General features: G+C 45.1%; 1 protein-coding gene across 1 annotated transcript; it reads right to left on the reverse strand.

Annotated features, from left to right (window-relative positions):
- Positions 1-1,307: 1,307 nt before the first annotated feature.
- Positions 1,308-12,433, reverse strand: LOC137444909 (mycocerosic acid synthase-like). The gene is made up of 7 exons (XM_068146053.1): positions 12,414-12,433; positions 10,770-10,838; positions 10,192-10,345; positions 9,427-9,587; positions 7,883-8,086; positions 7,603-7,784; positions 1,308-7,314 (listed from the first exon to the last, which is right to left on the reverse strand). The coding sequence occupies exons 2-7, from the start codon at positions 10,828-10,830 to the stop codon at positions 1,756-1,758; spliced, it is 6,321 nt and encodes a 2,106-aa protein (XP_068002154.1). The 5' UTR covers positions 10,831-10,838; positions 12,414-12,433; the 3' UTR covers positions 1,308-1,755.
- Between the last annotated feature and the right edge of the window lie 3,051 nt (positions 12,434-15,484).

Below are 15,484 nucleotides of genomic sequence, written 5' to 3' on the forward strand. Positions count from 1 at the left end.
GAATGGCAGCAGCCAGGTGTGGCCAGCCCCAGCAGCAGGAAACACCTGCCTTTCGGTAGATGACCAGGGCTTATGAGAAAAGATGGGCAGAGACTGTATATGAGGGAGTGTAGTGATAGGAAACGGGACGATGCTTTTAAACTAAAAGAGGGTAGGTTTAGATTGGTTCTCATCCAGAGAAGCAGTGAATGTCCTATCCATGGAAGTGTTCAAGGCCAGGCTGGACAGGGCTTTGAGCACCCTTATGTGCAAGTCATTCCTGCCTATGGCAGGGTGGGTGGAACAAGATAATCCAGCCCCTCCAACCCAAAGCATTACATGATTTTCCCTAAATATCCTTAGAGGTTTCCACCCACTTTGGAGAAAGAAGCAGCACAATTATGGTTGGGTTTTTTTTTCAATTGAATCAACTCTGTGGTGAATAAACAATGCCAAAGGAAGAATAAGAGTTTCACTAATGAAGAGCAAATATTTTAGTTTCCCTAGCATGCCCCTCTTGCTCTGTTTCATTCCTCTTGGATATATGCTCAAGTGATGTCAGTGGTGAGTCTTCAGGAAAATGTATCATAGTATAGTACCATAGTATCAGTCAGGGTTGGAAGGGACCACAAGGATCATCTAGTTCCAACCCCCCTGCCATGGGCAGGGACGCCTCACACTAGATCAGCCTGGCCAGAGCCTCATCCAGCCTGGGCTTAAACACCTCCAGGGACGGGGCCTCAACCACCTCCCTGGACAACCCATTCCAGGGCTTCACCACTCTCATGGGGAAGAACTTCCTCCTCACCTCCAGCCTGAATCTCCCCACCTCCAGCTTCATTCCATTCCCCCTAGTCCTATCACTACCTGATATCCTGAGAAGTCCCTCCCCAGCCTTCCTGTAGGCCCCCTTCAGATACTGGAAGGCCACAATTAGGTCACCTCGGAGCCTTCTCTTCTGCAGACTGAACAGCCCCAACTCCTTCAATCTGTCCTCATAGGAGAGGTGCTCCAGCCCTCTGATCATCCTTGTGGCCCCTCTAAATAATTTATCTAGACTACATTTATACTCTATATAATATAGTTAGAAGATTTGCAAGTATCTCCTTATATATATAACTTGCTTAGAAGGTTTAACATCAGATTTATCTCAGAGTATACTAGCACATCCTATCTAAATTGCTAATTTCTGATAGATCAAAGGTATTTATAAGCTCTTCTGCATAATACAAAGTACTGTTACTACCACAGACTAGTCAAAAATTATTTGGTCTGAGCTGAGGGAATAAATAGAAGAGTAACTGTGCGTTTGAAGAGGTAGATTAGACTGGAATTTTTTAATGAATTTCAAGTACTATATAAAGTCACAAGGAATGACTGCATACAGGGGCGATAATCCTCTGCTGATTTTTTTACATGTACATTCATCATTTAGAGCTGCAAACAGACCATATTAATAACAATTTCAATATGGTTTTAAAAATGCAATGTACACTGACAATACAAATCTGCCAAAAGGGAATGCACATGGATGGAGCAATCAACCTGTGTCCAGTTAAAAACATAGAAAAACAAAGGTACAAAATATTGAAAGTAACAAGTCAAACAAATGACTGAAATGGATCCATCTATCACAAGAGGATTTTTCTGGGTCAGTGCAGAAAAGTACATTAAGCAACAGAGGATGTTCTACTCTGTCTGCAGTGGCAGGTTCTGAGGTACCACAAAGGGTCCAGGTATCATCAGAGTTACAAAGTTCCTCTACAAAGAAGACTCCTACAGACGACTCTCACTTTTTACACGTTCAACTGCAACAGCCTTTTTCTCAACGACTCCATTTCCATTGCTTTTCTCTTCTAAAACTACTACTAAACTTGACAGAGTTGTGTTAGGATCCAGCAGTTTCAGAAGAGGTATGTCCACCTTCCTCTCCTGAAAGACACGGTTCTGAATTGTCATAGCTAACATGGAGTCAATGCCCAAAGACAAAAGTGTTGTGTTCATGGTTAGTTCATCTGCATTTGATCCTGTGATGTCACTCACCACTAAGGTGATGTAGTCTTCAGGTTTGATTAAGGCAGTATCCTGCACTTGAGTTTCCTCACGTGTTTCGATCTTGTCACTGAATTCTTCTAACAGAATTGCCATGAAGCGACTCTTGACGGAAGCAATCCGAGAGAAAACATGATGAAATAAAGCTTGGAAGTTTAATTTGACAACAGCTTGCTGTGGGTTATTCACAAGCAAGGTCTTCCTGAGATACTCGTGGATTTCATGCACTTGTAGAATGTCTATGCCCTTGGATTCCAGGATGTTCTGGATATGGCTTTGATTGAGCAGTATACCGAGGTTCAAAGCACCCCAGTTAATGGATTGGCCTGAAAGCCCACAGTTCCTCCTGTAGAGGCAGAAGACATCCAAGAAAGAATTTGCAGCTGCATAGTTTGTCTGGGTGGAGTTGCCAAGAAAGGAAGTAACAGAGGAGTAGCACACAAAGTAGTCAAGCTGCTGGCCTCTGGTAGCCAAATGAAGATTCAGAGTCCCTGCTACTTTGGGGTTCAGCACTTCCTGAAAGTCAGCCAAGGTCAAAACCTCGAGACGGCCATCATGTAAAGCTACAGCACTTTGAAATACACCTTTAATTGGGCTCCCTGCAAAGATGTTCACAATGGATTGGAAAGCTTTCTCGACATCACTGGTTGAAGTAACATCACACTGCACAAACACCACTTTGCTCCCTTCATAGTGCTGCTGCAACGCAATCAGGTCTTCTTGCTTCTCATTGCTTGGCATTCTCCTGGAGAGTATTGCAATGCACCCTCCTCCATGCTCAGCTATGAATTTCACTGTCTCAAAGCCAAGCCCAGTGAGGCCTCCAACTACTACATAAATAGCACTCCGCTTGAACAGCTTCTTTGGGGGCGCATAGATTGGTATATCAGAAGACACAGTGATGTCCTTCTGCCTTCTCAGTACGGCAAGTGGGACAGATTTGCAGGTAAAATAGGACATCACAGAGTTCACCCTTTCAAAGTTCTCCGTCTGCTGGAAGACAAAACCTGACAGATGTCTAAACAGTTTCCTTTTCAGAGAACTGATCCATGCATGCACAGTCTTTTGCAGGTCCTTTAGAGGTGCTTTCTGGAAAATGCTGCTAAGTGTAAGGATATGGAAGGTGACATTTTCGTGATCAATTCCACTGACATTCTGAATACAATCAGACTGTGGATTCCCACACACTAGCACCACATCTTTAAGCAAGTGCATGTGAGACAGATCCTCCTGAGACAGCCTCTTTGCTGGTGGCAGAACAACAAGGGCATTGCATAAATTTATGTCATGGAGCTTACCAGGAGCGGGCTCTGCAAGTACTGCTCTCCAACCCATCTCTTCTGCTGCCGCAGAAAGAACCTGGCACAAAACTGAGGAGGTCTCTGTAGAAATAATACCCAGTGTTTTGCCATGTTTCCCCTTGGGTAACCTCTGATGGAAGATCTCCCATGCAATGATAAAGTATGACATACAAGGGACACTCTGAAAGCATGGGAACTTCTTGACATTGAAACAAACTGTGCCTGGAACCCGAACTCTGGATGAGGCAGCAGCAGGATAGCATAAAACCACTTGATCTCCAACTTTAACCTTCTTCACATCGCTGCCTGTTGCTGTTACTGTGCCACTGAAATCAAGCACTAGCAGCCCATGTTTGTCTACTGCTTGTGAGTTCCAGTACAGTGTATTGCCAAAGTTTCGACTAGAAACACTGATGGGAAAATAATCTTCCGAGTGGAGACATATTTTATCCACTTGGATTTCCACACTCTGTCTGTCAAGAGGAGTAGCAGAGCTGGGGTATAATTCAGCAGACAAGTCTTTGGCTGTGTAGGGATCAGAAGTGTACAAAGTGAACGTCTCTGACTTCTGGGGAGATTTGATGGGTTGGTTGCAGTCTGCATCGACAAAAGGTGTGCGTCTGATTTCTGCCACATAAATTCTTCCATGGCTGATGCAAACTTCCGGGTAGTCTGCAACTTTGTATTTGACAAGAACGTCTGCTAGCACTGAGACGTCCAGGGAACTGGTAGAGCTGAGGTCAATCATCTGAAAGGCGATTTCTGGCACTTCAACAGCACAAGTTCTGGTCATGCCGTACAAGGCAAACCCACAGTTCAGGTGGTCTACATATCTTTCCGTTGTTCTGTAGGTGATGGCTCGCACTGCACCGCGGGATGCTTTCTCTCTTAGTGCCACAATGGCCTGGCGATAGGCTTCACAACACTTTGCCATTTGGGCTACCACTTGGCTTGGGAAATTCTCATTTAACTTTTGAATTCCCCACAGGAACAGAATTTCTTCATAATCCTCAACCTCCGATCTCATTTTATTCTGTGCGTTGCCTTCCAGGTGGGCTTCCCAGTCTTCATACAGGACATACCTTGAATTGGGATGCAAATACTTTTTCAACTGCTCAGCTATCCCAAACTTGTCAGCAAACACCAGCACTCTGGGCAAAGCCCCAAGATGTCCAACTGTCTGTGAAAGAGAGATTTCTTTCCACTTGTTTTCAAACATGAACTCATTGTCTCTGGAAGATGTTTGCTTCATGAATGTGATGGCCACACGCTTCAGTTCAGCCAAAATGGAGCCACGCTTGTCCATGAAGCATCCGCACACCTCTAGGCTGTTCCCAAAGGATTTGCTTGTTCTCATGTATATCATCATCTCTTCCTCCAGTGGCCGCAGCACCACCAGGCTGCCTATCCCTGAAGGAAAGCCTGCTTTGGACTGCAATGTCCTTGAGGTCAAGACAGCAGTCATCTGCAGAAAGCAGTCGAGCAGCACTGGATGGATGCAGTAGTTGTACATCTCCTTGAGGGTCTCCTTGTTCGCCTTGATGCTTGTTATAGCTTCCTTCAGTTCCTGGCAATAATGCACATCACTCAGCTGCCTGAATATGGAGCCGTACTGAAAGCCAACCTGAGACAGCGATTCGTAAATCTCCTCTCCGCTAATCACTGACCTGCATCTTTGATAGACGTCTTGGAAGGAGATGGTGCTTTCTTCCACCACAGCTTCAGGACCCTTGGCAACTTGGCCTGAAGCATAAACTGCATTGGAGGAAGAGAGGATCTCAAAGGCTGTCACTGCCTTTTGTGCATTCAGCTTGATAGTCAAGACTTGGGAACTCTGTGTCAGAACACACGGTGCAGAAAAACTGATGCTCATCTGGCAAGTACTCAGAGGCACTCTGGGACTTGAGCTGCTCAACACAGAGGCTAGACCAAGCTCCACGTAAAAAGCACCAGGTACTAAAGCCACACCGTTGTTCTTGTGCTCATATAAGTACGACGTTGTGTCCTGGGAAACCAGGCAGCCAAACTCCATCTTGTTACTGCCCATGCCATAAATCAAGGGGTGGCTGGAGCTGACACCTCTTTGGTTGGCTTGTTGGTGGATGTCCAGACAGGCCATGAGTTTTTTGCGGTCAAACTGATACCGTGGAATGGCCACAGGAACACTTTGATAGCCATCATAGAAGTGATGCCAGTTGGGATTGTACCCCAGTTCAAAGAGGTTTCCTACCAGGCTGAAGAGCATCTGATCCTCTGCACCGGACTGCAAGGATGAGAAAACCTTTGTGTCTTTCCCCAGAGTTTCCTTGATGCTTCGCTGCAGTACTCGGTGGGGACTTATTTCCACAAACACCACATTCTCCCTGTCTTTAGCTGCAGTTTTGATGGCCTGGGTGAAAGCAACAGGCTCACGAGTATGCTGGGCCCAGAACTTGCCCAGAGCAAAGTCAGTTTCAGAAGCAGCCAGCCCTGTCAGCGTTGAAATCACTTCAATCTCCCCCTTCTGTTTTCCTAAAGGCTGGAGGCTCGCTTCCAGCTCCTCAAGTATGGTGTCCATGCTGGGGCTGTGGTACGCAGCTGGGACATTTAAAACATGAAGAAAGATCTTTCTCTGGCTGAAAGCTTGAGCTAAATCTCTCTGGACAGCATCCACGGCGTCTGCATTCCCAGACAAGGTGCAGGAAAGGGGGCTGTTGAAAGCTGCAATGCAGACCTTTCCCGAGTAGCGATGCAGGCGTTCCGCGATCTCTTCGACAGGGATGTTGCCGACCACCAGCATTCTGCCCCCAGTCGTCTTTGCCTGCAGCCGGCTCCGATGGTAAATCACTTTGACTGCATCTGCCAGGGAAAGGTACCCAGCAAAGTGTGCAGCAGCAACTTCCCCTACCGAGTGGCCGATGGCAGCCACTGGCTTAACGCCCCAGTATTTCAGAAGGGAAGCTAAGGCCACCTGCAGGGTGAAAAGCAGAGGCTGGGCAAGCGCTGGGTTCAGCAAATCCTGCGGACTGTGACCTCCTGCTGGCAGGAGGCTGATGGGAGCCTGTTTCTGGAAAAGAGCTTCTATTTCCTTGCACTTGTCTCTGAACAGAGGCTCTGAGCTCAGCAGGGTCTCGCTGAACTCTGGCAGCGTCACTCCGTTGCCGCAGAAGACAAACACCAGCTGTGGCTCCCCCTTCGACACGGTGAGCTCGGTACTTGCTGCTGACACGACCTCTTGCTGCAAGTGTTGGAGAGAATTGGTGAGAAAAGCTCTTCGGTACCTGTGGCTGGCGTGGCTTCTTCTGCAGGCAGACGTATAGGCCAGGCTGGGGAGAGTGATGGAGTTTCTGGTGCTCAGCTGCTCAGCCATGTCGGCCATTGTCATCTGAAGGGACTTGCTTGATGCTGCTGACAGCAGAACTAATTCGAGGGGCCTCCTAAAGGCTGGCAGGGACTCAAGCTGCTTGACCTGCCTCACCACAATGTGAGCGTTGGTTCCTCCAAATCCAAAGCAGTTGATGCCAGCTACTCTTCCATACTCACTGGATTCTTCCCAGGGCTCTACAGCTGTGGGAATGGTAAGGTTTAACTTCTCTGTATCGATGCTGCTCATCTCCTTTGAGTAATGCAAGGATGGAACAATCTTCCCGTGATGCATCATCAGGAGCACTTTGATTAACCCTGCCGCTCCAGCAGCTGATTCCGTGTGGCCAATATTGCCTTTCACAGAACCAATTCTCAGAATGGAAACCTGTGAGGATCTCTTTTTACAGATGACATTGCCTAGGCTTTCAGCTTCAGTAGGATCTCCAGCAGCGGTTCCTGTACCGTGAGCTTCAATGTACTGCAGCACCGAGGGATCCACTCGGCTTTCGTAAATGCTGCGCAGCAGCTTCTCCTGCTCCACTTGAGAAGGTCTTGTGATTGGAGTCGTGGACCTGCCGTTCTGATTTACAGCACTGATGTTTATCACACCCCAGATTTTGCTGTAGTCTTCCTTTGCCTGTTTCATGAAAAGGTAAAATTAGCTTTACTCTTCACAGGCTTTCTCCAGATGCCAGAAAACAAGACAACAAACCCAAGAACACACAGAGGGTGAAACTAATTGTAAAGGTGTGATCCTTGCCCCATGGTAGGGGAAGTGCCTCAATGCTTCATGCTTAATAAGTGCCTCATTCATCCTATGCTTGATTTATAAAATCTCTTCTGGAAGAGTAAAGTTTAGAGCTGAAGATACAAAACTCAGGTAAGCCATCAGTCTTATTTTAGGCTGCTCCTCAAGCTCTCTTACCTTTTTCAGAGGTTTGAGGAAAACAACACCACAGCCTTCTCCCCTTCCATACCCATCTGCCTTTTTGGAGAATGGTTTGCTTATGCCTTCTGGAGAGATCATTTTTGCTTTACTGAGAGATACAAAGGTGCGGGGATCTATTATGCAGTTCACTCCACCACAGATTGCGGCCTCACAGTCTCCTGGAGTGAAACAGAAGCGTGCTCAGGTTGAGAACTGCAGGGTGAGAGACACAAACAGTTGTCTTTCCCCTTGTCCAGCACCTCTTCAGCCCTGTTACCTGATTTAATGGCTCGCAAGGCGTAGTGCAGAGCAAAAAGAAAAGACGAACATGCAGTGTCGATCACCAGCGATGGCCCAGTCAGGTTAAACGTGAAGGAGACCCTGTTAGCAGCAATGCTCATTGCTGTTCCGGTACCATCATAATGATTGATTTCACTCACTGCTCTGCTTGTTACAATTTCGTAGTCTCGATTCATAAGACCTGCAAAAATATCCAATATGTGTCAGTTTAACCCCAGTGAACAAAAGGGAGGGAGAGCAGTTGGAGCAGTTCAGTTGGAAGTGACCTTCAACAATCATCTAGTCCAACCACCAGACCAATTCAAGTCTCATCATGTAATTAAGTGCATTGCCCAAATGCCTCTCACATGCTGGCATGAATGGAGCATCAATCTCCTCTCTAGAGAGCCTGCTCCAGTGTTTTACCACACCCTCAGTAAATTAAATGCTTCCTAACGTCACTTCTGAAGCTCGCCTGATGCAGCGTTCATCAATTTCTACACCTCCTGGCACAGGACACCAGGGACAAGAGGTCAGCACCTCCCTCTCCACTCCCCCTCTTCAGGAAGCTGTAGAGAGCAACAAGGTCACCCCTGAGCCTTAGGTTCTCCAACTGGACAGACCTGTCTGTCGTTAGCTGTACTCAGCTACTCTTGGCAGTGCTTAGATGCTCCTCACAGGACATGCCTTGCAGACCTTCCACCGGCCTTATTGCTCTCCTCTGGACACCTCCTTTTTACACTTCAGGGCCCAGAACTGCACACAACATTCACTCAAGGTGAGGCTGTCCCAGTGCTAAGAAAATCACTGCCTATGATCACTTCATGACTCAACACTTAATGCACCAGAGCCCTTTCTGCAGGGCTGTTCTCCAGACACTCCTCTCCCAATTTATCCTTGTGGTCAGTGTCTCTCTGTTCCAGGTGCAGAACATGCCATTTGCTCTTGTTAAAATCCCTGCCACTGAGGTGTGCTCAATGCTCCAGTCTGTCTAGGCCTCTTGTCCCTTGAGAGAGCCAACAGCACCTCCCCATTTAGTATCATCAGCAAACATATTAATGGTGACTTGAGGAATCAACCAACTCTTACATCCAGGTCATTGGTGAAAATATTGAGAAGAACTGGGCCTAGAACTGAGCCCTGAGGAGCCACTGCTGGTGGCTGGGTACCAGCCACAGGGAAGCCAATTCACTACCACTCTGCTGATTTAAAACTATCTTAACCCCCACAAGATCTTAACCAATATTATACTGGGGGAAAGAAAGTGTGGGCTTCACTTGGGTAGGCTGTTTGAACTGCTTCTTGCTTCAACTTCAGTGTCTGCAGACACTAAGAAGTGCATCAAAAATGGGTATGTGAATTGCATCTTGAACTTCTAGAGCAGCCCTGTAATCCTTACTGAGACCCAAAAATTACAAGTAGTGGCATAGTACAGCAGCCCTACACCTCCACTGCCAGTTAGGTAGGTGAAGTTTACACAGGAGTGCTCCAATCTTTAGAACATTCACACAGACTTTCTTCACCATAACATTTTCATCTTACCAATAAAAACACCTGTTTTGGTGCCACTGACAGCTTCTACAGGGACTCCCGCATCCTCCAGCGCTTTGTACGTGCATTCTATCAGTAACTTCTGTTGCGGATCCATGCGTTCAGCTTCTGTGTTATTAATGCCAAACAGGTGGTTGTCAAACGTATTGAACCTAAAAGACACAGACCAGAACATGCTACAATGTATGGACAATACGCATCCACTTCAGGACTCAAAGTGCACTCAAAGTGCACTCAAAGTGCAAAGGCTGTTCAGTCTGCAGAAGAGAAGGCTCCGAGGTGACCTAATTGTGGCCTTCAAGGATCTGAAGGGGGCCTACAGGAAGTCTGGGGAAGGACTTCTCAAGATCTCAGGTAGTGACAGGACTAGGGGGAATGGAATGAAGCTGGAGGTGGGGAGATTCAGGCTAGATGTGAGGAGGAGGTTCTTCACCATGAGAGTGATGAAACCCTGGAATGTGTTGTCCAGGGAGGTGGTCGAGGCCCCGTCCTTGGGGGTGTATAAGAGCAGGCTGGATGAGGCTCTGGCCAGCCTGATCTAGTGTGAGGTGTCCCTGCCCGTGGCAGGGGAGTTGGAACTAGATGATCCTTGTGGTCCCTTCCAACCCTGAATGAAACTATGAAACTATGAAACTATGAAACTATATTCTGCAATATGATGAAAACCAGAGCAGCAACTGGTGTTCAGGCCACAGATGAACACATCAGACTAAGCCCAAAACAAAACCCAGTGGCACGGCAGAGGAACAGACTCACTCATCCAGCAGAGCTGCTCGCGTCGTGCATATCTTCCCTGGCTTGTTTTCATCTGGATCATACCAGTCTTTGGTATCAAATCTCTCAGTGGGGATTTCAACTGTGCAGTTTCTGCCTTCCTTCAGGACTTTCCAGAAATTGTCAATGCCATCTCCTGTTGTGCAAAGGTTTAAAAGTAGATTAAACTATCTGCTCCTCCCCTGCACCAGGATGACTCAGAAACTCATACACACTAATAAATCTGTGTTGCTCAAGTACAACCACATGATAAATGGACATTCTTTGGTGAGAGGAAAATGAAAGCAGATCCCTTCACTGCTTGTGTTAAATCACACAAAATCCTTTAATCTCTGCTCTCACCATTTCCTTATCATCTCATTGCATCTACTACATACCATCTTGTCCTTAATAACCACATGGGTATGATAAGGTCTTTCTGGATCTGTACAGCACTGCTGCTCAGGGAGCCCCACTGACAGCAAAAGGTCATCCCCAGATACTAGTTTTCAGACTATAGTGAATGGCTGTGATTTTCAGTGTTCACCCAGCAGTCTGCTTTGCTTTTACCCAATACTCACCTCCCGGAAAGTTGCATGCTATTCCAACAATAGCAATTTCATCTCCATCCTCAATCTCCATCTTTTGAGCTGCAAAACAGAGATATAAGTGTTAGCTAGCTCAAACAATTATGCATTTGTCATTAAATAAATGTTAGTTTAAAAGCTGACCTTCCCACAAACACAAAGACTTGTTCAAAGCTTGATTAATCTTAATGATCAATTTTTGGCCATGATAAGCAAAGGCACTCCCCACAGTGATCAGAGCTGTGCAGTATTTTTCTTGTTCCCCTACTTTTACAAGGAAATCCCCAGCTAACTCCCAACTCTTCATTCACAAATATTTCCTTTTTACAGTTAACCTCTGCCACTCCTGCCAGCAGCTCTTGCGCCTCTCCCTAGATCAGTCCTGGTTCACCTCTGCTGGCAGCAGTGAGCTGTGCACTGACCAAGGCTCGTTTTCAACTCTACCATCTGTATCTGTTCACAATGCAGATCTCCCAGACACACTCTGAAAATTACCAGTTAAAATCAGACCACACAAACAGGCAACAGGCAATCAAGTAGCTGAAGGAACAAAAGGTGCTTCTTCCACACCCCAGAAATGTGCCTGGAAAGGAAAACCGTATTCAGAGTTCAGCTTTGCTGGACCCCAAGGCTGCCTAGCTTTAGTCTAAATCAGCTTGCTCTGTCCTTCCAGCTTAAGCCCCACCAGCCATGCTCAAAGCCACCAAAAGCTACAAGACTTCTGTCCTCCTGACAATGCACAGTCTGCATGGAGTGCCACTACAGCCATGCCAGTAACTGCCCTTGCTGCCCATTTGCCGCTTCCCAGGGAGTGTAATTTGCTGTGAAGTGACTCCACAAACTTTTTCAATGAAACAGAAGAATTTAAAGCTGGTTTTAGCTGATTTACATACACACACACACACACACACACCCCCCTTAATGCTGGGAAGGCAACTTGAGAGAGAAAACTCCGTTCAATTGGATTAATTAGAACTCAGCAGGATGCCCAACTCAGAACCCTTCAGTCCTCCTGGACTTGATTCAACTCACAAAGAGGAAAAGATTCATGTGGAAAGGGATTTGGGGGGACTCTTGGCAGTGGTGACAGATTCTCCTCTCGGTGGTACCACAGCAGGTGCCAAAGAGCCCTTATCAGTTGTTGACTGATAGCAGCAAAGCAGAGATGAGTCTGTTTCACAGCCCTACACATCACTCACAGCTACCATTACTGGGAGCTTTGCTTTGAAATGTGAAATTAAAAGCAACTGCTCACATTCACACTTTGAAAAACTGACTTCTCAGTTCCTTTAGCTAAGACAGAAAAAGCTAAAAGGCCACCTAGCAAACCAAGGAGAACAGAATCTTTCTAAGAGTAAATTCTATTTTACCAACAATTCAAACTCTAAAATGCTATAAAAATTGTTTCCTTTTAGTCTTTCAAAATTGTCTAGTCTCTCTGTTTCATAGTTTAATATCATTGCAAACCCAAAGCTGCAGTGCCTAACACAGATAGTCTTATTACAAAGGCACTTTTAAGCATTACTCCTAAGTTCGCACTTTAACAGCATACCCTAGAAAAATTATCACCTCCTGATTACAACATAAAATATATCTTTGGCATCTCTAGAGTTATCCAGTGAGCTGTGCAAGTCTTACCTTATCCCATTAGGGTGTACTGACAGGCTGGGTCTTTGGGAGTCACTTATATAGGATTCTGAGATGTTTCGTATTCGAATACGCACGCTGCAGTGTGGTGAAGATGTTAACGCCTTCCATAGGAAAAAAGCCAGTGAGTCACAGTATTTGTGACCTTGGCTAAAGTTCAAAACTACTTCCCTGAAGCAGTAAATTCTTGATACAATCAGGTTTTAAACCAGGACGAGAGTAAAAATCTCTGTCTTATCTAACTGCTTACGGTTATCAAAACAATAAATTGGATATATCCTTACCATGAAATAGAACTGTATAGAGGTTTGGCCTGGAAGACACTCTAAAGATAATTTAGTTCCAACCCCTCTGCCTTGGCATGATTACCTTCCACTAGAACAGGTTGCTCAAATCCCTGTTCCACCTGGCTTTGAACACTTCCAAGGAGGGGGCCATTGTTGCATGCTTATAGGTGCAGCAGGGGCTGTACTGAGGACAAGGACTCTCTCTGATGCATTCAAAAAGCTCTGACAAATCACATTTGTACTGTCTGGATGCCCTGGGTCTGCCCCACGTTAAAAAGTTTCTCTTTGAAGTTAAAATAAAGTTGTAACATATTTTGGTTTACATATTCTATGGGCATTCCCTTCTAAAATATTTGTTACAGTCAGTGTTGACACAGCTGGTTTTAAACTGCAAAACATCGTAAACTTATGATTGCCCATGACCATAATTATAGGCTTTATAGTGCACTTAACACAAAATAGCACAGCTTCCTTAAAAGTTAATTGATTATTTTCCCTTATTATAACAGAAATATACACATTGTGCAAAGTTCAAACAATTCATGATATCTTTGTAAACTTGTATGAAAGTTTCAAAGTGTCAAGTGAAATGGCATTTCTCGACAACTTACATCATAGAAAAATAACCTAGTCCAAGCCATAATTCATTGGTAGGTTTCAATGTCATACAGGAAAATACAGAGGTGACAAAGATTAGATTACATTAGAGAATCTGTGATTTGGTTCCGTAATTTAATCTCTGTCACATGCATAATTTTCTGCGTGGCCTAAAGGACCATAAATTAAATACACTATAAGAGTCAAAGACATCCCTTTGAGCCTTCAAAATCACAAAGATCCCATTCACAGACAGTTATCAGGTTGCTGAGGCTCTGTTCCACAGCAATATTCAGTCCTCCTCATTAAGGCAAAAGTGGGTTGGTTTGTTGGTCTTCTGTTTATTGATTTTTTTTAACTCATTCTATTCATATTGACACATAAATTGTCAAAGGGATTTGAAATAGCTCCTGGCAGTTTGGCTCTTCCTAAAACCTTGGGTTTATGATCCTTAGGAAGAAGTTCTATACAGAAAGAGTGATTGCTCATTGGAATGGGCTGCCCAAGGAGGTGGTGGAGTCGCCGTCATTGGAGGTGTTCAGGAGGAGACTTGATGGGGTACTTGGTGCCATGGGTTGGCTGTTTGGGTGGGTTGGATTGGTTGATGGGTTGGACACGATGATCTTGAAGGTCTCTTCCAACCTGGTTTGGTTTATTCTAAATAAAGGTTTCTTCTAATCTTAAAAGAAGCCAGAAGAATCTGGTCAGCCTAACTTTTGCTTTACTCCCAGAACAGTCCTTTATAGACATTATTTTTCTAAACAGATTTTATGGAAATGTCAGGCAAGCACATGAATTGTAAGGGAGGAGTCTGCTGTAGATTTAAATACTAAATGTAGCACAGATAAATTGAGGCATTGCCCTAGAACTGCCCACGCATCTACTTACACTGGAGGTGTCTAAGCACCTTTCACAGTTTTGAAGGTCGAGTCAACAAAAGCAGTGGAGAGTAGCAGAAGGTTGGTTACTTGACCAATTCAAGTGGTCACTGCACTCCCACTCCAGATGGAAGCAATGTATACTTGAGGAATGGCCTGGGAAAGGAAAGAGGGCAATTCCTATCCAAGAAATGGAAAGAAGGAGATCAGGATCACATTTGAGGTTTACAATAAGTAGTCTGAGAAGATTACTAACTGGAGTGGTTTCCCTAAAAAACAGTCCAGTAAGTGACTAGTGAAGAAAAGTAAAGGTTGAAGAAAGATGAGGGTGCCAGGAGAAGACTTAAGTGGTATAAGGATGAACTTTGTTTTATTCTTGGGAAGTGATCTCTGATATGACTATCACTAGTTAGAAATCAAAGAGATCTCAAAGACATGCAGCCTCTGTGTGACATGTCAGGATTCTAGGGAATACACTCCCAGGATGACAGAAATTCTTTATAAGTTTCTGGTATATTGTATGTAACGCAGGTTACCCAGGCACTGACATTTCTGCAAACATTTTGGCTTTTCAAGGAAGCTTATCTACACATAAAAATATGCACGGATCCAAGCAACCAGACCTCAAGCATTCACATGTGACACATCAGTAAAATACAACAGAGAGGGTCACTCACAATTAATAAAGACAAATGCCAGGAGAGCCTGGAGTGACGTGAAAAGGTGCCTGCATCTCTTGATGCACTGTTAGCACAGGAATAAATGCTCAGAATGGCAAGGAACATGCAGGCTATATAGTTTGTAGAAATACTCCATCTCCATAAAGTATGAAATTCTGAGAACAACAGACAATGTTCAGATAGTGAAAGGAGGAAGAAAGGAACAAGAAACCAACCAACAACAAAACAAATAAGAGTCCCATTCAGGTGGGTGAGTTGCCTCCCTGTTCCACAGAACTCACGTCAGACCATTTCCTAGGAGGGCAGAAGACTGGAGTTCAACTCTGTAAATCAGTTCTTAAAAGAGCAGATAATTGTTCAGATAGTGAAAGGAGGAAGAAGTGCAAGAAATTCAAAGATATGATTTCATTCTGAAAATAGTACTGACAGTAACTTTGCCCAGAGCCATTTCTGCATTCCAAAGTGAGGTTCCACCCCCAAAACCTGGTCCCTTATAGCATCTCCTGAAAGAGCCATCACTGGCCTGTTTTCATCCATGGCGCACTGCCCCTGAGCCGTGGAACTGCTCTGCTGTGGAACAGTACATGAACCTGCCTATGGTGAAGGCTGGATTTGATAGC

This window comes from Melanerpes formicivorus, unplaced genomic scaffold, assembly GCF_026170545.1.
Source record: "Melanerpes formicivorus ecotype bairdi unplaced genomic scaffold, bMelFor1.0.p_v2 SCAF_13, whole genome shotgun sequence".
NCBI classification, from domain to species: domain Eukaryota; kingdom Metazoa; phylum Chordata; class Aves; order Piciformes; family Picidae; genus Melanerpes; species Melanerpes formicivorus.